The 24800-nt window shown below is 28.4% G+C and overlaps 1 protein-coding gene across 3 annotated transcripts in view; it reads right to left on the reverse strand.

Annotated features, from left to right (window-relative positions):
• Positions 1-24800, reverse strand: part of LOC129918969 (hemicentin-1) — a 265301-nt gene that overhangs the window by 112632 nt on the left and 127869 nt on the right. For all 3 annotated transcript variants that reach the window (XM_055999736.1, XM_055999738.1, XM_055999739.1), the window contains exons 2-4: positions 12935-13067; positions 8937-9142; positions 56-169 (exon numbers count right to left, since the gene is read on the reverse strand). In XM_055999736.1, coding sequence (XP_055855711.1) covers positions 56-169; positions 8937-9142; positions 12935-13067 — 453 coding nt within the window. The remainder of the gene's footprint in view (positions 1-55; positions 170-8936; positions 9143-12934; positions 13068-24800) is intronic.

The following is a 24800-nucleotide window of genomic DNA, read 5'->3' on the forward strand; positions in this document are numbered from 1 at the left end:
CTGGATATTATGTATTTGTAGAAAGAAACCCCAATAATGTTGGGTAGGTACTTACCTCCTGTTGCGACACATGTGATATTAACCGAAGCTCCTTCGTTGTAAGGTCCTAGTATATAATGTGGTATGTGACTTCCTTTACTGTCTAGGATAACTAAATTTTCGGGAGGTGCTGCAAAAAGAGAGAGGTAAGAAAAAGTAATTGTCGTTAATATAAAATTCTTTGTGTTTCTTGATAGGTTTTGAAAAATAATGTGTTTCTTAAAATACAAAAAAAAAAGAAACAATATACACCGAAAAAAATTTGATAATAACAGCTATCAAATTAACATTTTTGAGTGACAAATTAAAATATCAATTTTGCTATTTTATCATATCATTTTGACATTTTTAAATTTTAGGTGCATAGTGAAAATTTCACATTTGGGAAATGTAAGTACCTACCTATATAAAAACAAAAAAAAAAAATGAAAAAAAAAAATAAAAAAAATCGTTTTTTGAAAAAAAAAACAAAACAAAATCTGAAATTTTAAACTAATTTTATATAAATAATTTTTTGGAAAGTTTGGAAGTTTTTAAATAAAAACAAAATTTCCAAAAAATTCAATGTTCCGTTTTCGAAAATTTGATTTTTCAAAAAAAAAATTTGCAAAATTTTTTTAAAAATTCAAAAATTATTTTTTTTCGAAATTTTATTTTTGGTTTATATTAAGACTATATAAATGCTTCTTCAAAAAAATGTTTCGTTGAAATAATATAATAATAATGATTAAAAAAAAAATTCATTAGAGGATAGACCTTGTCTTAAAACTTATATTTGAATTTTTTAAACAAAATCGTTGGAGCCGCTTTTGAGCAATTTCAACTTTACTAAAATCGGTATATAACAAGTACCTTTATTTTCGCTCCAAAAAAATTAATTCCAAAAACCCCTCTAGACAGTCGCCAAATAACGCTACATACCAAGTTTGACATTAATCGGTCCATCCGTTTAGGCTGCAGCTTCGTATACAGACAGACAGACGGACTTCCGGGACCCACTTTTTTGGCATTCTCTATCATCGTAATGTCATGGAAAAATGTTATCTTAACTTTTTTTTTTTTTACGAATGCATAACTTGATATATATGTATGTAGTACCTATATCGGAAGTAAAAACTAATTCCAATATTGGCACTAAAGACACAACTCGAAATTTTGAACGAAAACTAGTTTGGTCAAAACAACATATTTCACTAAAAACATCTATATACGCTTAAAAATTAAAATTTTTTACCTTATTTGAGTAAATATTGTTATTAAAAAAAAATGCATCCCAATATTATTTGTATTAAATAAAAAAACTTTAAAATGCATTTATCTCAAAACGACAATTTTGGACTTATGTTGTTAATATAATAAAAATATAAAAATCGTTGCACCAACATTCGATTTTATAAATATAAATATTTGAGTAAATCAAGAAAACGGGTCTACCTTTAACCCTCTGCCGGCACAAGGGTGCGAATTTGGCAGGACAAAAATTAAAAGTGGTCACAATAAAGTGTCTTTATAAGGGTGAAAATACATTTTTTTGGATTGTGAATACGATATTCGAATTCCTCGGATTATTTTACATCGATTTCATTTATGATTCTCTATAAAATAGTGAGACCGAAAAAAGTTCTAGCGACATGAAAAAGTATAAACCAAATTTGCAAAAAAGAGGTGTGCCTACAGAAAGTTAATATTAATTTCTGTTGAAAAGAATTTTGTCAAATGCAAGTAGCATTATTTTTGTTTTAAAATTTCCCTCTATCAAATTTGAAGCAAATTGCTGGATTGATTTTGACTATAACTTTAAATAGTTACACCAGAAAAATTTTTTTCGAATATGGTACAACATAAATATGAAAGAAGAAAGAATTCAGCTAAATTTCAAAAGTTTTATATACATACAAAATGTTGAAAATATTACAAAATTTCAAAGTCATTTAAATAAAATTAAAATGTTAAAAAACAGCTCTTACTATTTTGATTAAAAAAATATTTTTTTAGAATTTATTAACAGTTTACCTATTATAAAACCGATGTCTTGATTTCTGACTTCCTCGTAAACATTTAAATAATTTAAACGAAAATGTTTCCATAAAATAGTTTAAGAAATTTTATTTATACTTTTTTTTTGAAAAACCAATGTATTCAAAACAATCCAACGAATTTTTAATCTGTCCCGGGTTTTGCCCCTAGAAATATGGTCACCGTAAGTATAGTATACATATGCGATATGCCTATACCGCAAGTAAAAAGTGCACCTCCACTGAATCAATGAAGAATTTTTCTTAAAAACGTTGTTAAAAACATTTGGTCAAAAATTGTAACTTTTCAAAATAAAATATGTTGCACAAAAAATAATTTTTAAAACCAAATATTAATAAAATTGAACATCCGTTTAGATTGTACGTATTTATTTCTTTGTTTTAATTTTCTCCTGTCGTGTAGCAAACTGAAATTTGAAATTATAATACAAAAATAAACTTTGTAGCTATAAAATTTAATTACTGCGCAGCATATTTTGCGGAACCACATTTTTTAAGAAAATAAAAATTTAATTTTCCCTACAGAAATTAAACTGAAAACTAAAAAAAAAATTATTTTCACAAAAAAGTACCATGTACCGAAAGCTACAATTTTGAATATTATAAATAATAGTTTTCTTATATTCATATTTGGTCTTATTTTATTGGGATTTTGAAAAAAACTGCTATATGGCATATAAATAATAATGAAGCTTATACACTTTAAAAGTATTTAACTACTAATTTAAGGCCAGTTAAAATTAATTTTTAAATCATTTGAGATTGTATCCTTATTATTTATCGCTTATTTTAGCGAAAAAAACCAATAACACAAAAACCATGCTAGTTAAAAATGTTTGGGTTTGTAAATGCAATGCTGTTCTGAAGGAATTATTAATTGGTATGCAAAGTCAAAATTTCAAGAAAATATTATGAGCCGTTAAAAAAAATTAATTTTTCAAAAGAAAAAATGTAAACTTATCAAAAAAAAATAGTTGCAAAAATTAAAAAAAAGACACTATACTATTCTTAAGAATTATTGTTCAACAAATAAAATCAAAGTAAAAAAAAAAAATTTTTCAACCCGTTATGCAAACCTAAATTGATTTTCAAAATAAATTAAATTTATTTAAAAATTCGAACACTGATAATTTTGAAAATTTTAAGGCATTTTAATATTCTCGTTTAAACCTGTGAAGTCACATATTAAGGAGAGAGTCAGAAATGGAGAAATAATATTTTATAAATTAAATTTATTTTATTTATTTATTAAAATTTATTTAAAATAATATTAAAAAAATAACATGAAGTTTATTTTGATTTTTTAAGAGTTAAAATGGGTTTCACTTATATTTATAAAAGTTCTCATTACTAAGAAGATACATTATCTTGATTTCAAGTGCAAAACCAACAGGTTGTCTTACAATCAAAATCGTAAGAGCTTTTCCATTTAAGTCATGTGGCAAAAATGATTTATTTTCTGAATGCATAAATTGATATCGATTAAATCGCAATAAACGGTATTAACGGTACCTGCCAAAGGAGTTATTTTTAATTACCATATTAATTTCTCGCAAATGCTTTAACCGATCTCCAAAATTTTCATGCAACTATTAAAATTTTACAAAGATTTTCAAAAAACATACATACATACATACTTTTGAAAAAAAAAAGAAAGTGTGAAACTTTTGTTTGAAAAATCAATTTTTTTAGAAACAGGAAAAAATAACCATCACCTATATTGAAAAAGGGCCTCAAAAGGTTTAAATTGTTGTAAGAAATAATTTTTCAGCAGTTCTTTTGATTCTTATATGGATTTTAACTTCCTAACACTGATCTCTTTTCAGTGTAATCCGTAATTTTTTGATTCTGATAACCTCACACACAAATATAATCTTTTTATCTCCACCACACGAATGTTTTTTTTTTCATGATTTTCCATTTAAATTTCCTGGAATTTTATTTAATTAATAATAAAATTTGTACGAGCAACTCAGTTGTAGTTGAGTGTCACTTTCGATGTAATCCTTTTTTTCCTATGAATTCTTCAGAATTGCTTTTATATTAAAAAAACAATTATGACTATTTCTATAGAATTAGAAAGTATTTGACAATACAATGACAAATTTATCCTTAAAAAAAAAAATTGAAACTTGCAGCATAGACAAAACGAAGCAAAGCACGTTCTTTATCCATAGACACCCTATAGTGCACACGTGTCAATTTTCTATACATATTATGAAAATTTCTCTTTAACAAAGTAAAAATTACTCGTAAATAATAAAGAAAAAAAAATAAATAAATTTATTCTGCTTCCCGTGGAGAGACGAAAGAGTTGGTTGTGTGTGTTTCAAGGGAATCATCACACAATCAAAATGCTTACAAATATACATTTTTTTTTCTGTTTGACTGCGTTTTGATTGAATAACATTCTTCACCCATTTTTACATACATTTTTTTTTTTGTGAAGTGAAATAATGAATACACGTGTGAGTGTGAAAAAGGGTTAACAAAAATTCCAACTTTTTCAACACAAATTATATACAAAAATAAAAGCAGAGTGAATTCCTGGGATACCATCACAACATCAGTAAAGTAAATTATTTTCCATCAACATGGCAGTGGCATGCTTCCTGTGAATTAAACCAAATTAAATTAATTCTGTATCCAAAGCAATTTAAAGAAACACCACTCAAATGTCAATACACACATTTCCATTATAGAGCCAGCTTTAACTTGGTATAGAGAAGATATGCAATAAAAGAGCTGTCTCTCTATAATGTCACCTTTATACACACTAGCATTAGATAGGCATCCTCGCATGCAAACTTTGTATAGATATTCAATATTGCCAGTCATCCGTCGAAGTTGTTGCCATATTATAGTCCTTCTAACTGACAATAACTGACATCGTCTTGATGGCAAATAGTGTGAAATTACTCCAAACGAGCATCATTAGGGGCTCTCAACAATGCAATCCAGAGAGAAGAAGATGCTGTTGGTGAACTTGGCTGTTCTATATGTGTCACATGTGTGTGTGTGTGTGTGTGTGTGTGTGTGTGTGTGTGTTTTGAAGGTATCTCATATGGAAGTAGGTATATATGTAATGTGCAATTTGCTTTCGATTTTATGGACGTATACTGACTACTTTGTAGATATATATATATTTTAGATCTTCAATTTAATGTGTTTCGCCAACACAATGGCATTCGTTTTGTTATTCCAAGGACAACTTCTTGGTGAGAAGACGACGACTCTTCGACTAATACGACGACGACCGAAGACGACGACAAGTCCTTTTCGTCATCATCGCCTTCAAGCTTCGACATATTTCTACTATTTACTTCTCTTTCGTATAACCCACCTATGAGTATGAGAATTTGTCGTCATTTTGAATGGTTTTTGTTGCAAATGTGCATGAAGCGTGTGAACGCCTTTCAATTGATGTTAAGTGCTTAGAAACTAACAAGATTGCATATCTACTAGGAGAAAATGTTCAAGTTTGCTCATCGTTCGTAGTCGTCGTCAGACGGTTGTACATTGTATTTTATCATTGACCAGACATAAATGTACGTATTAATGGGTTTTTAGAATACCTTAAGAAGTGCCAGCTGCCAGGTAAAATAGATGGTTTAATGCAAATGGTATTGCCATTACAGTACAAATTGTTTAAGGAATTTGTAAAGAAATTCTTAAAATATTGTATTTTATACTTTGTTTGTATTTCACTACTGATGGACAACTAATCACAAAGGTGGTTTTTTAAGATCTTAGTAGTTTTCGAGATTTTGAAATAAAAATGTGCTTAAAATAATACTCTGTTTCCTTTACAAATAATTCGAAGATTAATGTTGACAAAATAATATTGCTCGGAGTTTATAGGTAGGACGAAGAAAATACATTTCTGTTAGGTGACAGTTTTCTAAAAGATGCTGCTCTTAATAGAATTTAAACAAATTAGAATTTTCTGTCATAGCATAGGTTAAACAGCAACTTACATTCTAAAACAGGGAGACGGACAAAATCCCGAAATTTTGAATCCAGAAAACCCAGAATCCCGAAAATCCAAAATCCCGAAACAAAGAATCCCGAAAATCCAAAATCTCGAATGTGAATTTAAGAATTTTAATTAATTTCTAGAAATTTTAAATTTTATTGGGGTTAACCAGATGTGAATTTACAAAAACTTCAAAAACTTATTTTCTTAACAAAAAATGATCGAAACAAAATTGATATTGAAATCGATAGATATTAATAAAATTTTTTAAAGCCAAAAATACAAATAAAAAATGCAAAAAATTTGCATCTCGAGATATGGACCTTAAAAAACCGTGAAATTTTTGAAGCTTGAGAAATATTTCCCCAAATATCAGCATAAAAGATATTTCAAAAAATTTTTATGGTATTAGAGAGCACAAATAAAATAGCTAACTTGACACTTTTCAATCTGCTAAGTTTTTGATTTAACTTATATTTTTGGGTTATGTGTTTTTACATTACATTAAAATATAATTTGTTTTGTGATAGTGTTTAAACTGTTTAGCAAAAAAAAAAAAAACTTAAAAATATTTTTCTCATGGCCTATAACGTTTTGTAGGGCATACTGACTCTAGCTTCGTCAGTTTCAAATCCCGTCAACGCTGGGACAGGGTCATTGCGATGACACCCAGTCCTAAAACCCTGTCAACGTGTGCCAATGGCATTGACAGAGAGATTACACGGTCATCGCGTTGACCCAAAAATGTGTGTCAACGCGAGTGCCATCGTACTCGTCAACGCAATGACAGCAGTTTTCGTTGACGATCCCACGACGCGACGTGACACTCTTGGGACAGGTTGTGACGTCATTTTTGCGTCAGAGTTGACCGATTTCGTTGACCGTGTAATCATATAGCTTAAGTCATTTGATTAAAACGTTATTGTTTCAAAAAATTATCAAAATTTTTTTGTTCAAAATTTTGCTAAGATCGATTTTCATGTGTCTATGTACATTATTTTTAAAATTCTTGAGTTTGAAGTATAGGTTCCAAATTTAAACCATTATTTTATATACTGTTGAATAGGTTGACATATATCTTCTTTTGGGAACTGGTTTTCAAAAATTTTAAATTCAGGAAAATAGTTTAAAGATATGTAGATTTGTGCATGTTTGATTCAAAATGGTGTATTCAACTATTCCGGCATAGATACATAAGGTCATTGTTTAAATTACAACTTCTTAAAATTTTGTGTTTTTAGACCAAAATTAACGATATACATACGACAAAAATGGAAAATCTTGTTTTTATCAAAAACAACTTTAACGATTTTGAATCAAAAAAAAATATTTTATCTATCTGTTGTGAAAAATAAATTTCTGCTTTTGAAATAAAAAAATATTTTTTAAGCCATTGTTAACGGTACTTGTCATAGAACTGTTTTTTTTTTTTTTTTTTTTGTTTTTTGACATTCTCCTAAACATTTTTATACAGAAACTTTTTAGAAAACGTAGTTTCAAAATTTTACAAAATTTTAATTTTTTGATTCTTTTAAAATATTCTTATCTAATTTTTTTTTTCAGAAAAAAAACAATTTTTTAAAAAAAGGGCCGATGATTTCTTTGAACTTTCGTTTTAATTTGTTGATTTATGTTATTGTATAATACTGGCAATGACGTTCCAATTTTTTTTTTTTTTATGTTTGAAAATATGTATAAAAAACACTTTTTTTAATTCAAATTCTAAAAATTCTTTATTATTAAAGAAAATGTTTGGCATAGCATAATTCTTTTTCTAGTCAAAACCACTTAAATAGTTTTATTTTTTGAATTTTTAAAGAAATTTTATAGTGTTTTTTGAGTTTTTAATAAAATCATATAAATTTTCCAAGTTGAAAAAAAAAACAAAAAAATTATTAAAGGTGTCGAAGTTACAGGGGTTGAAAAATTTTATAAGTTTGAAGAACAGAATAAATCCAGTATTTCAGGCTATTGATGATGTCTTAGCTAAGACGTTCACTTGTTTTGATTTCAGAAAACGTTGAATGGGTTATAAGAGAAGATAATACCGCGGTGTGCTATTAAATGAGAGGGTGGAAATTGAAGATAGGGGTGCAAAAGCCCCCTTTTTGGTTTTTTTCAATATAATGAGAAGAATAATTTTGATAAATTGATTTGAAACCTTGTTGTAGAATGTAGAGAATCAAATTTAATATCGGAAAAATGTTTTTAAAAAATTGAAAAAAAAAAATTCCATACCAAAACAGGCCAAAAAAAACATGAAAAAAAAGTCAAGAAAAGCGATTTTTTGAGTTTTTTGCTTTTTTAACAGTATTAGTTTTCGGGCTGAGATATTCATATTGAAAATTAACCAAAAAAAAAATGACTTTATTTTCCCATTTTTTGTTTTACTCAAGACCACAACAAAAAATTTTGTTTTACTATGTATAACACTTTTTTGCTTTGATTACTCAAACTCTATCATTAGTTAATAGATTGCAATTATTAAAACTTTTGTTTTAAATAAATTATATGTTTATTTCATTCAAAATTTGGCGTTTGGGTGAAATTTCAAACCGTAAGTTGTAAGAAAGGAATAAGTCCAACGTTTTAAACCATTATACCTCTCTACTTACTCCTATTTTGTCTGTACGTGACACTGTTGTGACTTTTCATGTAATAATGAGTTCTCATTCAATTAATATAAGGTTTTTCAATATCTTGGTTAAAATATTTTTAATAAGTTTTTAAGGTCACTTTGTATCATAATGTCAAAAAATTCCCTTCGTAAGGTTAAGCAAATAAAAACACAAAAAAAAATTCAAGAAACACAAAAATACATATCCCCAAGATTATTATATAAACAAAAAACTATATAAAAGTTATATTTTAAAAAATAAACTTACTGATTACAGTCAAGTTGACTTTAGAATTCCTTGTAGGGCTCTTTTGAAAATCCACTCTGCAACGATACTCTCCAGTGTCCTCCTGCCTTGTGCCCTTAATTTTAAGAGTTGCAGATCTTCCAGAAATTGCAAACGACAAACGTTCACCATATGCATCATCTGACCAATGTTTTCCTTGCGAAAAGTTTGAATCTCTTGTATCGACACTGAAAAATAGTAGAAAAAAAAATGAGAAAAAGTAGAACGATAAAGAAAAAATAAGAAAAAAGTAAAAAGAAGAATATCAAAATTAAGTGTTTTGTGTTGGAGAGTGTCCCCCATCAAATACAGTTAAGGCGAAAGTATAATACCGGAAAAATACCCAACCAGCCCAGGAAAAAAGAAACAGCTTCACAGCTAGCACCAGCACAGAGACGACAGGAAAAAGTAGATAAAACTTTGTCACACTTGCATTTCTTGAAGTTAATTGCAATTCATCAGGGAACATTGACAATGACAACGAAGTGGAAATAACTTCAGACATTAAGTTTTACAAAAGGGATGTAAGGATGTAGATGTGTATAGGATAGGTTTGCTATGGCATAGTATATTTTTCCAACATCACACAGAGAGGCTAAAGCTCTATAAAAATCTTTTTTTTTCTCCCTTACAAACATACAAACCAACATATAAAAAGGATGCTGAGATTTTATGTGAGGTATCCTTTGGAAGAGTGCTCTCCACTAGTATAGAGTAGAGTGTCTTTTATATCCTGGGTGTGTTGCTCTAGATATCTCTGGGTTTACCTCCTGGAGTTCATAAGGAGACATTAATGAAGCAACTTGTTTAGTTTTGGCACCAATTCTATATGAGAAAGTGAGATGGAGATAGGAGAAAATGAGCACTGCGTTGAATTATATACTCTCTGATGTGAAGCCAAACGAAATAAAGAAAAAAAAAAGAAAAAACACTTTTGGACATGCAACACGAATTGGATGTGATAATGTATCTACAATTTTCTACTTTTTCAATTAAATTAAGTTTTGTAGGTGAAAACAGGAGAGACGAGAAAAAAAAACTACTACTTTTCTTTTGATTTTCTAGCTACTTGGAGCAAGAGAAGTAATAGCTTTGGAATGTTATACGAGAGTGGTACATATCTTTTGAAACTTTTTCGTTTCTTGAAAAAAAAAAAAATTAAATAAAATGTTTGGTACTTAAACTTAATGAAATATTGTATCATCTGTACGAATTAATGATTTTGACAAATTGAAAAAGTTTTTGGCCAAGCTACTTTAAAGATGTTGCAACTAAAGTTTTTTTTAAAGTGACTGAAATAATAGTCAGCAAAACTTGTTTATGGTTTTTCCAGTTGCTTAGAATTAAGATTTTTGTTCAAAGATTGACTTGATTTTGTATATTTTTAAGAATTTAAAAAAATTTAATAACATTTTGCTGGCAAAACCGTTTTTCAAGCTTTTCGAATATTGGTTCATCCCATAGAAAGATACACGCAGAAAAATGATCGGTTAAAAAGAATGCAAAACTCGTGTAAAATTAACAGATGGATGTTGTTAATATATCTATCACTTGCAAACTAACCCGGTTAAAATTACACGATAGTCGACTCGGTTATACAAAATTGTTCAATCTTAACTACTTTCTCGGTTAAATTTTATTAATATCTCAAGTTTAAACCGAGTTTCTTGATCAAAATAAACAAGTTGATCGGTTAAAATAACCTTCTAAAATGGTAATTTTAAACGAGAACTACGTAGTTTTTTACCAATACTTTTTTATTAACACGTTTTTTTAACCCACCGTTAAAACCTCTCGGTACTCGGATAGGGAACTATCATCAGTGGAGTAGAAGTTTCAGAAAGGAGATAATTTTCAGTACAATAGAACAGTTGTTTTATGGAAAGTGGAAGAAAACCTCTTGAGAACGATACACTGATGGAAAAAACAACTTAAAACGAACAAAAACCACGTTGATTCAACTATTTTTCGTAATGATTTTCCGTTGAAGACCAACATCGTTAGTTTAAAGTGGTTTTCCGTTGTAAAACATCTTCGAATCAAAGTTGTTTCAACTTTGAAAAAAAGCATCAATTTATTAAAAAAAAAAAATCAAACCTACAACTCTTGGGTCTCTAGGCGAATGCTTTACCAACGTGCTATCTCACTTTTGGATATAAGAGTGATAAAATGCAACAAAAGCTTAAGTCCCACAAAAAAAAATTTCTTATATTGTTTTAATTTTATTTTAAAGATGTTTCATGTTAGTTTTTTCAACATCAAATCAATGTTGAACATATTACATTTTACGTTGCGCTTTTTCCTGAGGTAAAAAAAGAGTGTAATTGAAGAAGAGTGATTTTTTTTTTTTTTTGCAAATGACCAAAATTTGAAGTACTTTTGGGAAAATTTGTAGTATTTTTTGCTAAAGGAGTTTTATTTTTTACAAAATAGAGGCTTCCCAAAGAAAAAAAAAAATGCTTTTTTTTCAATATCTTTTACACTTTAGAATGGCTTAGAAATTATTGTCATAAAACTTATCCTTGCTAGGTTATGCTATCGAAAGTATCATCGAGTGATTTCAAGACTTTGAAAACAACGTTTTGATAAAAACGTGTTTAAAGTTTTGGGAACCATTTTAACAAAGTTAAGACGTCTTTAAAAAGAGGCTTATTTCTTCGAAACTATTTGCTTTATCAATGAGAATTTTTCAGACACTATTCTTAAAAATATATTTATTCAAAATATGCCAGCAAAAAAATCAAATGGTTACCTTTTAATTCTTGAACGTGCAAGAATTTGAACTTTTTCCTCATTTTGACGTTAATTATCTAAATACTTTATTCCAAATTTCACTTGAAGTGACTATTTTTGACCGAAATCTTAGCACTCGAAGTTTTTGCAGTCAAAACTTGATCATTTTGTAAGTATTGAAAGAAAAGTCAGGGAACAAAGAGTACTAACCTTTCCGAAGAAAATTCAATAACATTAGAGTCTTATTTCGGAGATACAAAAGCAGCAAAGATTAATGAATCGTACTGATTAATAGCGAAATATATACCGTCTTTGGTCGTGTTGACGTGTTGTATATTGTAATTTCATCAACGTTTAAGCAGATTCTAATGCTGAAAACTTCTGGTTAACACCATAGGCATCCGATTTCCGCGTTTGCTTCTCATTAGCGAACATATTAACACCTTTGATAATTTTAAGCAGGTTCTTCGAAAAAAACGATTCCACGAAGGGACCAATATTTGTTAAATGTGCAAATATGTTCATAATATAGTTTTGGGATCGCTTAATCCAGATTCGAGGTCAATTTTGTTCTATCACGTCAGATTTCCGAAATATCCTAAAAAAAATGTCAAAACCAAAAAACAAAAGTTCTTATCTGACATTTTTTGAGGATATCTCTAAAAACCTGACGTGATACGGCAAATGTTTGAGAAAATGGCTCTTACGGTTTTATTCAAGTTTCAGTGAGGAATTTTGTCTATGAAGAAGAAATAAAGTAAAATTGACACAGAAAAAGGGCTAAACGTTTAAACAAACATACCTACATATATGTATGTTTTTAAACAAACATACAAATATGTACACAAAAAGGAAGCTTTCCTTATGTGTGACAATCTTGTTATTATTTTTTTTTTTTATTTTATTATTATTTCCATGTAAAATTTTGAATAAATCACTTAATATGCCTTACATCAAGCATACTTTTTTTTTCTTAATCGAAATATGGATGAGGATGACATAGATAACTGATGCCAAGAACCAAAAACTATATATCCCTTAAGATGTTTTAGAGAGAGAAACTTAAAGGTCATGTCAAGAAGTTGAACCATGAAATTATTCAAAAGTTTCTTTCTCAAAGTAAAAACAGGACACATTTATGTAAGTTTAGTAGAGTACCTACTATACACTCAACACACACACACATACATGATGGTAAAAATCTATATATATGAATTTATTATTATTTTATATGAAATTTATCTTACCTGTATATTGGAGTCTTTGATCCCACTTTGTACCAAATTACTAAAGCTACTCTATCTTCAGGCACCGGTGGTGTTACATTGCACGGCAACCGACCCACTGAACCTTGTATGGCTTCGGAAAGGACAAGTGGTCCTGCAAAGAAATTTAAAAAAAAAATTCTATATGAGTAAAAATATTTTTTTTTTTTTTTTCATACAAGTAAAATAGTTGAGAAAATCAATATATAATACAAAAAATTTACTCTTATGAAACTTTATTTTCGATTATAGGAATCTAACATTATGTCTTCAGTTTAAGGAATGTAATTATTTTTAATAATTTCCAGTTTTTCTGAAAATTTTTAAATTGCATAAAAAAATCGTCAAAAAAAAGTCGTTTTAAGAAAACTAATAATAATGTTAAACAAAAAAAAAATAAAAGTAGAATTAAGTGATGAAACCTTTTATTTAGACTAAGCTTTCATACACCATCATAGTTTTCAAGTTTTAACCAAAAAACTACTGCATTGAAATTTTCAAAACTCAAAAGTTTCTTCATCAACTTTTTTGGTTAAAAATTACGTAGAATTTAATCATCTTTAACGATAAGAGAGTACGTTTCGCCAGAAACAACTTTTTAGAAATCCATAAAATCAGTTAAGTTGCTCAGATATAAAAAAAAAAAAAACGGTCCTATGATAGTACCTTGTATTACCTAATACCTTCCTACTTAAGTATTTAACGTTCCTTGACACCTCACCCGGAAATTAAATGACAGACGAGTGTGCTTAAGACACTTGAATCTACAACTTATATACCAATTTAAAATAAAATCATGAAAATTAAACTTTGTGGTTATACAATTCACATCCAGTTAATTCATAAGTAATATAAATTGACCAATTTACTTTCAACAAATTATGTCGCAGTCCCGTAAGGGTTTTAATTAGACTGCCCCCATCAGTGGTACAAGTTACATCACTAAACCTTTGGATTTGTCGATCTCGCCCTTTGAATTTCTCGTTTCGCCCATTCATTTGCCAGGTTCACCTGTTGGCTGAAATAAGCACAAAATAAACCAAAAAAGTCGAAAACAGAGGATTTTGGAAACATTTTAAATATTAAGACCGTAATCCGACATGTTATGGAATTGATTTTTTTTTGTCTGTACGCAAGGATATTTTTTATTTACATGATTCTCACAAAAATTCAGATAACTAAGAAAACCATTTGGATCTAAACTTCGATTTTATTGGAACTTGAATAATAGTAATTATCAGGTACTAACAGGACAGAAAATAGTAACTACATAAAAAGGAACAATTAGTTTAAAAGATATAGCTCGACAGAAAACTGCCTTTATTATGCGGTTTTTTTGAGTTTTTTTTAGCTCCCAAATGCTACCTTACTAACAATTTTGCTTAAAAATTTTGCTATAAAGCTTTATAGAAGCAAAAGAAGCATTACAGAAGCAAAATTTTTAGTCGGGTAATTTTTTTTTTTTTTTTTTCAAAACCAGTATGGTTCGATTGCATATTGTTAGCATAGGATAGCCCAACTTTTTTTATCTTTATGCCACCATTTTTTCAAATGATACAATAAAATTATTTTTTTTGCTGTGACAAAATTGTTAATATAAAACCATGTTTTGTTTGCCTAAGGTCAGCTTAGGATAACCAATTTTTATTTTCGCTATCCTACCCGAAGATTAAAAACTATAGAAGCATTATTTTTATTCGCCTAAAAAAAAAAAATAGTACGCATACACCAGAGTGACCGTTTTTTTTTTTTTAATTTATAAGTTAGAAAAAGTGGTGTGGACACTGCTTCTCAAATGTTATTTATTTGACTCAGAATTTTTACATGATTGAATGTAGTCCATATAACATTCCTGTTAAGTAGGTTAAGTTGAATTGTTTTATTTCACCTTAAAAACCACAAAATACAAATATTTTTTTCAAGTTCTAATATCATTGAATTTTTAGGTTTGCCAAAAAACTACTTTTTCAATAAAGAAGTAGTAGTAGTTCAAATTAAAAAAAAAAAAAAAATTAAGGAGACAAAATTTTTTCTGAAATGTTGAAAATTTTATCAAAATTCAAAAAAAAAAAATTTGTATCTTTTTTTTTTATTTATTTTTAATCAGCAAAATGGGAAATTTGGAAAAAAATTTGAAAATCGACATTTGAATATTTTCTTTTCTCTCTTAAATTTTGTGAAAAGTTTAAATGCGTATTTTTAAACAACCGTCCATTTTAGCTATAAACTTGATTTTAACGTAAAACGTCTCTACTCTTGCTTCTCTTTTGTACTTTATAAACTTATCTATTTTAAAATTAACCATTTACTTAACTTTTGCGCTAAGAAGAAGACATAATTAGATCCAATTAGTTACAAAAAAGGTATTGAAATTCATGAAACCAAATACCATCAGCTACCTCGTTTCAAATATAATGTCGATAGAGCTTAATTGATGTTCTAATATAACACCATCAACTTCCGTCTAATGTACCAACTTGGGTAAACACCTAAAAAGGTTCATTTATATCACACTCCGATAAGGAAGCCAAAAAAAAAAAAAAACACAAGACAAGTTGTGAGAAAACTTTTCTTATTTCCTTCATATCTCTAGCGTTTTATTTGAACAACTTTGCAATACATTTCTTTCTCATATACACACTATTTGTCTGTGTATGTGTGCAAGGAGTATAGTGTGAAATAAGTGCGTAACTTTCGTTATGTCACATGAAACTATATACAGAAAAAAGGGAACTCTCATAAAGAAGCAATTATCATTAGATAGAATGATCATAATTTTCGGTTGTCTATTTGTGTTGTTCACATGTAATGCATTAGTTGTTTTTACTCGCAACGATACGTTTCGCTTTATGCCATTACATTTTAGTGTGTATGCGCTACTCTTGTATCCTGGATATGGATAAATAGTAATAATATACTAGACATGAGTGTAATTCAACCCTTGCACGCTATCATCATTTCGTTGCGTTTGGATTGTGTTGGAGGATTCGGGGTCCGCAGGCGTTTCAAAATATGGATGTCAGATTTTATGGTTGAAATCGTAAATATAGCAACTTTAACCATAGTTAGGGGGCATTAAACACGATGCTTATAGAATATACTTTAAACAAACAACAACAAAAAATTACACATAATGGGGGTAGTTTTGCAGATTTATGTAGAATAGGTGGTTCATTAAAAAAAATAAACTTTTTTCAGTTTACCTAGAAATGAAATGTGTGTTTGGAAAACTGAACGAAGAAACTGACTTTTAAGTTTTTAATTAGGGCTAAAGTTTCTTTATTAAGAGATATTTACCATAGCAACGAGAAAAATTGACTAGAAGTTTTTTTTAAAAGAATGTAGTTTTTTTCTGATAGATTTTATCGATATTTTTAAGTATGTAATACCAAAATGGAGTCGAGAAAAAAAAATTCATCATTTAATTCATGTAAGAAGAAAGTGTGAATTGAGAAACCAAGTGAAAATTTGTTGTTTTCTACCATTTTCTTGCAATTAAAATGGCTACATTGTATAATTTTTCCATATAAAAATATTGTAACAATTTGTAGGTAACTTAAATTTATAAAGAAAATTCTAATACATGAATTAATTCTTTGGTTTTCCTCTGAATATATAATAAATCATTTTGTATCTGAGTTGATTTAATTTTATTAAGAAATAATCTTAATCTTTTGTCAGCTTGCAATTTGTACATAATATTGAATTGAAATTCTCAGAAGTCGAATAACGTTATAAAGTAATCAACATAAGAAACTTGATACTTGAATGCAATGATTGTAGATATCATTGTTGATTGTAGATTCTTGTTCAATTGTAAAGGCATTTAAATGCAATATAAACCTCAAATTAAAATTAGGTAAATATATAATTTTATTAAGTTTCTTTAGATTGAATGTAATCTTTGATTATAAAAATCATCTTTTTGTCATTTTCATTGAATAGGTACAAATAATTTTGTATATGACATAAAATGTTTTTAGAAATGTAAATTTTAAATGGAAATTAAATGCATTTTATGTCATTTTACATGTTTGGTTATGATAAAATTATTGAAAATTAAATCATTCACAAGAATCGCATACACATTTCAGTTGAATTTGCTTGATTTGTGGAAATGGAAATTTTTAATACATAAATAATAATATATAACAAAAATAGGTATAAAATAGTAGGCCCAAGGTCCTTTTAATTGCACTTATGGTAGAAGTATTAAAGAATAAAAAAAAAAAATGATTTTTATGTAAAAAAAAAAATTGCAACTAGGTCCCATGTATTTATTTTTTTGGTAAAAGTAAGTAAGAATTTTCAAATTTTTTACCTTACTTTTTTTATAGGTAGATCTAAAAAAAAAATAAAATTGTTTTTTTCTTTTTAACATTACAAAAACTTCTAATGAAGTGATTTTAATCACTAAAAAACCAAGTATGCTATTTAATATTTTGTATAAAAAAGAATTTTTAAGCTCTGAAGTCGTTTTTTATTAAATAGGTAGGTACAATTTTAAATGAAACTATACAAATTTTCAAACTTAAAAAAAAAAAAACAAAACAATCTTTTGTATTTAATTGTTTACTAAAATAGGTTGAATTGTAATGCATTTAGCTAAAAAAAATTACAAATGTATTTTTTTGAAGATTTTCGAAAATTATCCCTTGTCTAAAAATTTGGAATTTTCAAAAATTATCCCCCTTGTCCAAAAATTTTCTCCGAATTCAACGAATGAGATATTAAAAGAAAGGACTCTTGAGACTTTATTCATAACTGAAAACCAAAAATCTGAGTTCAGGTTGCTGAAAGATTTTTTTTTTTCACTTGGAAGCAGATAAATTCGGATCAAGGTCCCGAACTAAGTTTTGGTTTACAGATATGAGATCACAGTGAACAGGCCTATGCAGTATTCATTCAGCTAAAAATTAAAAATTTATTTTTTTAAGATTTTCGAAAATTATCCAAGGGGTAGGTACCCCTTATCCAAAAATTCGGAATTTTCAAAAATATTCTCAAAATCCACCAAATGAGACATCAAAAGAAAAAAACTCTTTAGACTCTATTCATAACTGAAAACCAAAAGTCGGTAGGAGTTCGGGTTGCTGAATTATTGTCATCGTCACTCTTTTTTGGCTTGTTTTTCTATCAAGTTCATGTGGTTTGTTCTTTAGTTGCCGAGCTTATGCTTAAAAAATGCTTTTAGATTATTTATACCTACTCTATGAATCCGTAATTCTAGCCATGAGGGTATATAACAAAGAATCTTTTCTTATTTTTAATTATTATTCAAATTGTATTATTTATTAAAAAACCACAGAATAACATGATCCTGAATTTTGCAGACAATTTTTCTGCTGAGGTTTGGACAGCCACCAAAGTCGCAAAACTAGTCTGATTTTGAAAAATTAATAGCCAATCGCTTCGTTAAAAAAAAATCTAGGGGCGTAATTTTTTAGTTTTTTTTTATTTGTCTTAACAAAAAAGTTATAGCCAAAAAACGCAAAAAATACCAAAAAAATTAATTTAAAAATTTTTGGACTTTCGTCACTACTGTAATAATGGACCCATTTTCAAAAAATAAATGGCAATCGCTTCGATTAATCAAAATCTATAGGAGATATTTTATTAGTTTTTTTTTTTTATTTCTCTTAACAAAAAAGTTATGCCCCTAGATTTTTATTTAACGAAGCGATTGGTGTTTAATTTTTCAAAATCAGACGAGTTTTGCGACTTTGGTGGCGGACCAAACCTAAGCAGACAAATTGTCTGCAAGGTTCAGGATAATAGAATAACTTTGTTTTGCTCGTTTTAAAATACGTAAATGAAGGTACGTCATTATTAGGCGCACAAAAATTATTAATAAATAATGTATAAACCTAACTTTGTGAGGTACTTTGAATCAAAGGCTTAGGTTTAGCTCATTTGGTATGTCCAAAATATTATTGAGTTTTATACAAGAAGAAATCTTTAAACTTTAGCTATTTTTATTTTTTTATTTATTTGACTGTGAAATTTGGCTCCGTATTTACCTGATTTTAATATAGGTACTCATTTTGAATAAAGAAAATATTAACCTATTTTGTAAAACATTAAAGAAAAAATCTTAACATCATCTTATCATTGAAAAATAACAAAATACTTGAATGTCAACCAACCAACCGCCCTTTCCACAACTAAAACTTCATTTTCATCTTCTAATTATACAAAATTAGGATACCAAAATTTTTTTGCTTTATTTTTCTTTTTCAATTCTTTTCAATTTATCATCCCATCAAACATAACCAAAAATAAAACAAAAAAAAAAACAAAAATTACAAAATAATCTAAAACTTTTATCCCAACATCTTTAAGATCTTTATATATGCTTTATATATATCCAAAAACTTCACTAAGGGATACAAACTTTCATTAAATAAAATTAAGACTTAAAGCTATTTGTAAGAAAAAAAAAAAAAAAAACAAAAATATTATGAAGAAAAACAAAAAAAAAATATAAATAAAAATTAAAAAGCAATTTACTTCTTATACAAACACAATGAAATGAACCTCTCACAAAAAAGGGGTTTATTTTAGACCGGAAATTGGATATTAATTAAGCATAAACAACATTTTGACGGATGGTGTTTGTAGAATAGCTGTTACAGTTATGTCAATCCCCAAGAGTAACCCTTTTCATTTAAAATAGAAAAAAAAAAAATATATATAAATATTCCCACAGAATTTTTAACTAAACCAACAAGAAAATTTTTTTCTAAAAAAGAAAGAAATGCAAAAAAAATATACATAATTAACCATCCCGGCGAACCCGTTTCAAATTTTATACAAACAATCAAGTTCAACTAAAAAAAAAAAATACAAAATAATAAAAAAAAAAACTAACAAAAAATAAGAAAAAGTTAGACCAGACAAAATTCAAGTCCGCCTCCAGACATGTTGACTAATTTTGGGTTAAGTTACAAAATGAAATGTTAACAAAAAAAATATTTATGACTTGGGCAGTGACCCCCTTTTTTTTTTCTTTTCTTTCTTTTGATAGAAAGCAGAAGACCGAAGGATGTCCTTCATCCCTCCCCCCTCCCATCTGATTCATCTCTTCGTTTTTTTTTCTATGCACACTCAAACTCTCATAAATTTTTTTTTTTTTTGCTGTGAAAGGAGAGCAAAAGTTAATTTTGAAGTCGTATTTTGTATAGATACAAAAATATCTAAATAATTTTGTGTCTTGTATGTGTGCTGTGCATGTATAGATTTTTATTTAAATACATTTTTTTAGAGGTACAATTTATTTATAAAGACATGAAGAATAGCCATGTGGCACGTCCGTGGACGACAACCGACGAGGACGACGAGGCAAATTAAATGGGAGTCGCATGGTTCGGACATGGAGCAACAAGAAAACCCCCCCCCCCCCCCCCCCAAAAAAAAGGAATGAAAAAGTTTAAAAACGATACAAAACAGGAGTTATGGTTTTTATTTTATTATTATTTTTTTTTTTCAAAAGAATTTTCGTTATTTTTTTCTTCCAAGAAAATATACGTTCAATAAAATATTTGAAAAAAGAAGAAAAATTACACTGGTCAACAAAATTTAACTTTTTTTTTGCCACAAGAATCCAAATATACTTTTCTAGTAGTTTTTGGGGTGCTGAATCCGAATCTGAAGTCAGAAAAATTTGATTGGCCTTCGGTTTTGAAATATTACCGTTAGAAAATGTCAAAAACCGTAATTTTGGCTTTTTTCGAGGTTCTGTTTTTATGTGGGGTAATTCATTATAAACAAATTTGTAATGGTTATTATAAGAACAGATATTCTTCTTTCAAAAACTGTTTAAATTTTCCCGATATCTCTTTTATTGCTCGAGATATCTTAAGTTTCATTTAATAAGTCAAAGAGAAACTAAACTTAATCTAAAGTTTAAGTCACTGGCCACAGAATTTTTGCCACAAGAATCAAAATATACTTTTCTGAAGGTTTTTGGGTTGCTGAACTCGAATCCACAATCAGAAAAATTCTATTAGCCTCCGTTCTTGAAATATAACCGTTATAAAAAAAAACCCTTTTTTGCATTTTATAACGGTAATATTTTAAGAACGAAGGCTAATAGAATTTTTCTGATTGTGTATTCGAGTTCAGCAACCCAAAAACCTTCAGAAAAGTATATTTTGATTCTTGTGGCAAAAAAAGTGTAATTTGGTTGGCCAGTGTTGTTTCTGATTCAAAGACCGCTACTTAAATTTTAAATATCTCGGGCAATAAAAGAGATATCGGAAAGATTTAAACATTTTTTGAATGAATAAAACTAGCTCTTATTGGCACCGTTACAAATTTATTCACAATTAATTACTCCACATAAAAACATAAACTCGAAAACAGCCAAAATTACGTTTTTTGACATTTTCTAACGGTAATATTTCAAAAACGAAGGCCAATCAAATTTTTCTGACTTCAGATTCGGATTTAGCACCCCAAAAACAACTAGAAAAGTATATTTTGGTTCCTGTGGCAAAAACCTTGTTGACCAGTGTTATTATTATCAATGTAGGAGCACACAAACTGGCATCCTTATTATTTTTGTCCTTTTCTCTATTCATAAGCTAAAAACGCTCCTGCTCGGGAAACTTAGAAAAGTTAGAGCTTGAGAATTTTCTGCTGCACAAAATATCTTCGCATTGATATCCTTGTAGATTCTCTTGTCCTTGCTCTCTGCTTGTGATTATTGTGAATTGTTGTGAAAAATAAAAATTCAATATTTTTTCTTGTGCAGTTGCCTAAGGCGACTTCTCGTCAAAATACAAAAAAAAAAAAAAAATAATAATAAAGAAAAAAAAATCCGATGAAGGAAAATAACTTGAAAACGCAAGCAAACAGCGAAAGAGGCAGCCAGGGAATCCTTAAAGATCAAGTTAGGGATAATGTACTTTTTTCCGCTCCAACTTCCATTAAGCTTAAAAAACATTTTTTTTTTTTTTGTTAAGGATTTTTTGTCTTGCCGGCACAAGACTATGGAGAGTCAGCCTGGCCTGGTCTGGTTTTGTGTTGTCGTCGTTTGACTTTTGAGGGACTCAGGACAGCTGCCAATAGCATTTTCTGCCTGTTTTTTTGTTGTTGTTTTGCAAAAAATTTGTGTCACTAAGATTGAACCATTGTGTTTGTTTATTTTTGTTTTGTTTTTTTTTCAACTTTTTTTTTTTTGTATTATTATTTTTTTCATGTCCTGTGTTGACTTGACTTGATTTGATGTTTCTTTTTTATACTTTATGATGGAAGAAGATATATTGTTCACAACGGGAAACCCAAATGACCTACGGTGGTTAAAATTTTTTTTAATACATAATTTAACAAAAAGTCACGACTTGTAGGAATATACACAAAAACAACATCAAAATTATAAAAAATAAGTCCAAAAATAGAATTATACGCTGTGCCTTTGTTTAAAAAAGTTTTTATTTTTTTTCTTCTATAAGAGTAATTGTGTATATTTTGTGTTAAGTTGGTAGATAGAGAGGATAACAGAATATTTTTTGATTAGCATTTATTTTATTTTTTGAGAGTTTTTATTTTTTTATTTTTTATTCAATTCTGTTGTTATTTAAAAGTATGAAAATTTTGAGGTTAGGTTTTTTAAATCAGAAAAGTTAAACCAGAAAAATTGAATTTTAGCTAAAAACTCAGTCTCAATGCTTAGAATGTTGCAGGATAACACATTATTATGGCATAAAAGACTTTGATGTTTCTGGCAACTTTTTTTTGGCGGAGTAGTAACAAGCGCCCAAATATTCCATATTAAAATATTAAAATCTTACATTTTCAATTGTTGCTCTTATGTGAGCTACATGTTTAACTGTTCTGTTATCACACTGCAGAATTAAAAATCTCAAATTTTACATTTTTTCCTTTGTGCCTAGTATGTACTTCGTATTACGTTATTAGGACTTAGGAGGCCTACTTAATCACATTTTTTAAACATTTTTTAAGTTATAGGGTGTTTTTAACTTGTTCTGTTGGACAAGTATTTTTGTTAGAGATGGCAATTTTTTACAATTGGAATAAGAAATTAGCAAAATGTTCTATTGTGCATTCAAAAATTTAAAGAACGGCCATTCCAGAGTAACGGAGAGGACATTTTTAAACTTGTTATACCTACAGTCTATTTGTCTGAAAAGCAATCTTTTTTCTTGAAACTTTGTGAGTCGTTAGAGTTCATCATAGAGTTGATGTCCAAGAAGTTTCACGAAAAAATAAATAAACGTAACGAAAATATTCACAGACAGAGACAGTAACGGAGAAGAAACGTGCGGTTGTCTCCGTTACCGTCTTTAATTGTGAATAACTTTTCAACAATTATTTGGGTTTTCGTAAAATTTGACACAAACTTCAGGATGAGCCCTAACGACTCACCAGGTTTCCCGAAAGTAGATTTCTTTTTTTTTTTTTGGATAACAAGCGTAAATGTCATCTTCGTTACTATGGAATGGCCGAGAAACAAAAATTTTTTGATGTTTTTTTTATTATTAATACGCTTTTTTTAGCTTCACTTGTAACTAACTAACTAACTAACAATAATGTAATAAAATGTTGGAACTAAATTTTGAATCACTTCCAATTATCGCATCGAACTGAAACATTGTAGGGGAAAGTGGCCTAAAATGGCACCCCAAGGTAAAATGGCCCCCTTGCTAGAAATCGTAGAATCGAACATAATTAGAAAGTTTTATGAACTCGATTCTTATGGTAATCTGGCAAAACCGACACATACGAAGTTTAAGCAACTTCAAGCCATTATTTAAAATTCGACAGGTCAAACTGTCTCTAACCACCTCAAAAAGTACACTCGTTATAATTTTATGAAATTTTTTTTTGCAAAAAAAAGTAATAAAAATATATTGCATTTTGGAAAAAGAAGTTTATATACGTATGTATGAAGTATTTCTTAATAATTTAATGTGATAAGTTGGCTTAGAACGATTCTAGATTTTTCGGTATAAAACTTAAATTCAAAAAACCCAAAATGGGTAAAATGGCATACTTACTTTAACATATCATTTTATACTGACTTTCACATTTTCATTTTTTTTAATGTGAAAATGGTTGCTAAACATAAACGATCTACAGAGAGGAAGCCCTGGACTGAGGAAAGTCCTTGATTCCGTCCAAAATCTTAAAAAAAAGCATCCAAATTATCCGAAGTTCCAAAAACTGTTGGTTTCTCATCTCCTTAGAAACCAACAGGAACATGGTTTTGAATGTCTCACAAAAATTTTGGGGGGGATTAAGCACCACTTGTTCCAAGAAAATGGTAAAGGAACCCTTTGACTCGATTTTTCATTTAAAATCACGTATATTTGGACAGTGTGCCATTTTACCCGGGTAAATTTAATCAGTTAAATTTGTAGACGTCTTGAAAATTAAAAAAATTAAATACTTTTTGGAATTTTTTTAACTCGCAAAGCACAAAAATGTGAGAGTAATATATTAAACTTTGAAAACTATGTCTTTGATGCCGGGTACAAAGTGGTTAACTCCAAAAAATCGATTTTCGGATTTTTATTGGACTTCAGTCAGTTTTTTTTTTCTCTTTCGTTTGGTCCTATCGCCATAGCTCTAGCGTATCTCCTTCCGTTAGAAATGATTTGGTACAAAAGGTTTAAGTTAATTTTTTTTTAACTTGTAAGGGCGTAAGTTGACTTAACTCCTTTGTTTTTGCATTCATTTTTAATTAAAAAAAAAAAAAATTGATCCTAAAGCGTTAAGTCAAGAGGAAGAAAAAAAAAAAACGAAAAGCGATTTTCTACAATATTATATTATTTCAAAAAGAATTTTCACATTTGGTAATTAATCATATTAATATTTCCAACTT

Source organism: Episyrphus balteatus, chromosome 4 (genome assembly GCF_945859705.1).
Source record: "Episyrphus balteatus chromosome 4, idEpiBalt1.1, whole genome shotgun sequence".
Taxonomy (NCBI): Eukaryota; Metazoa; Arthropoda; class Insecta; order Diptera; family Syrphidae; genus Episyrphus; species Episyrphus balteatus.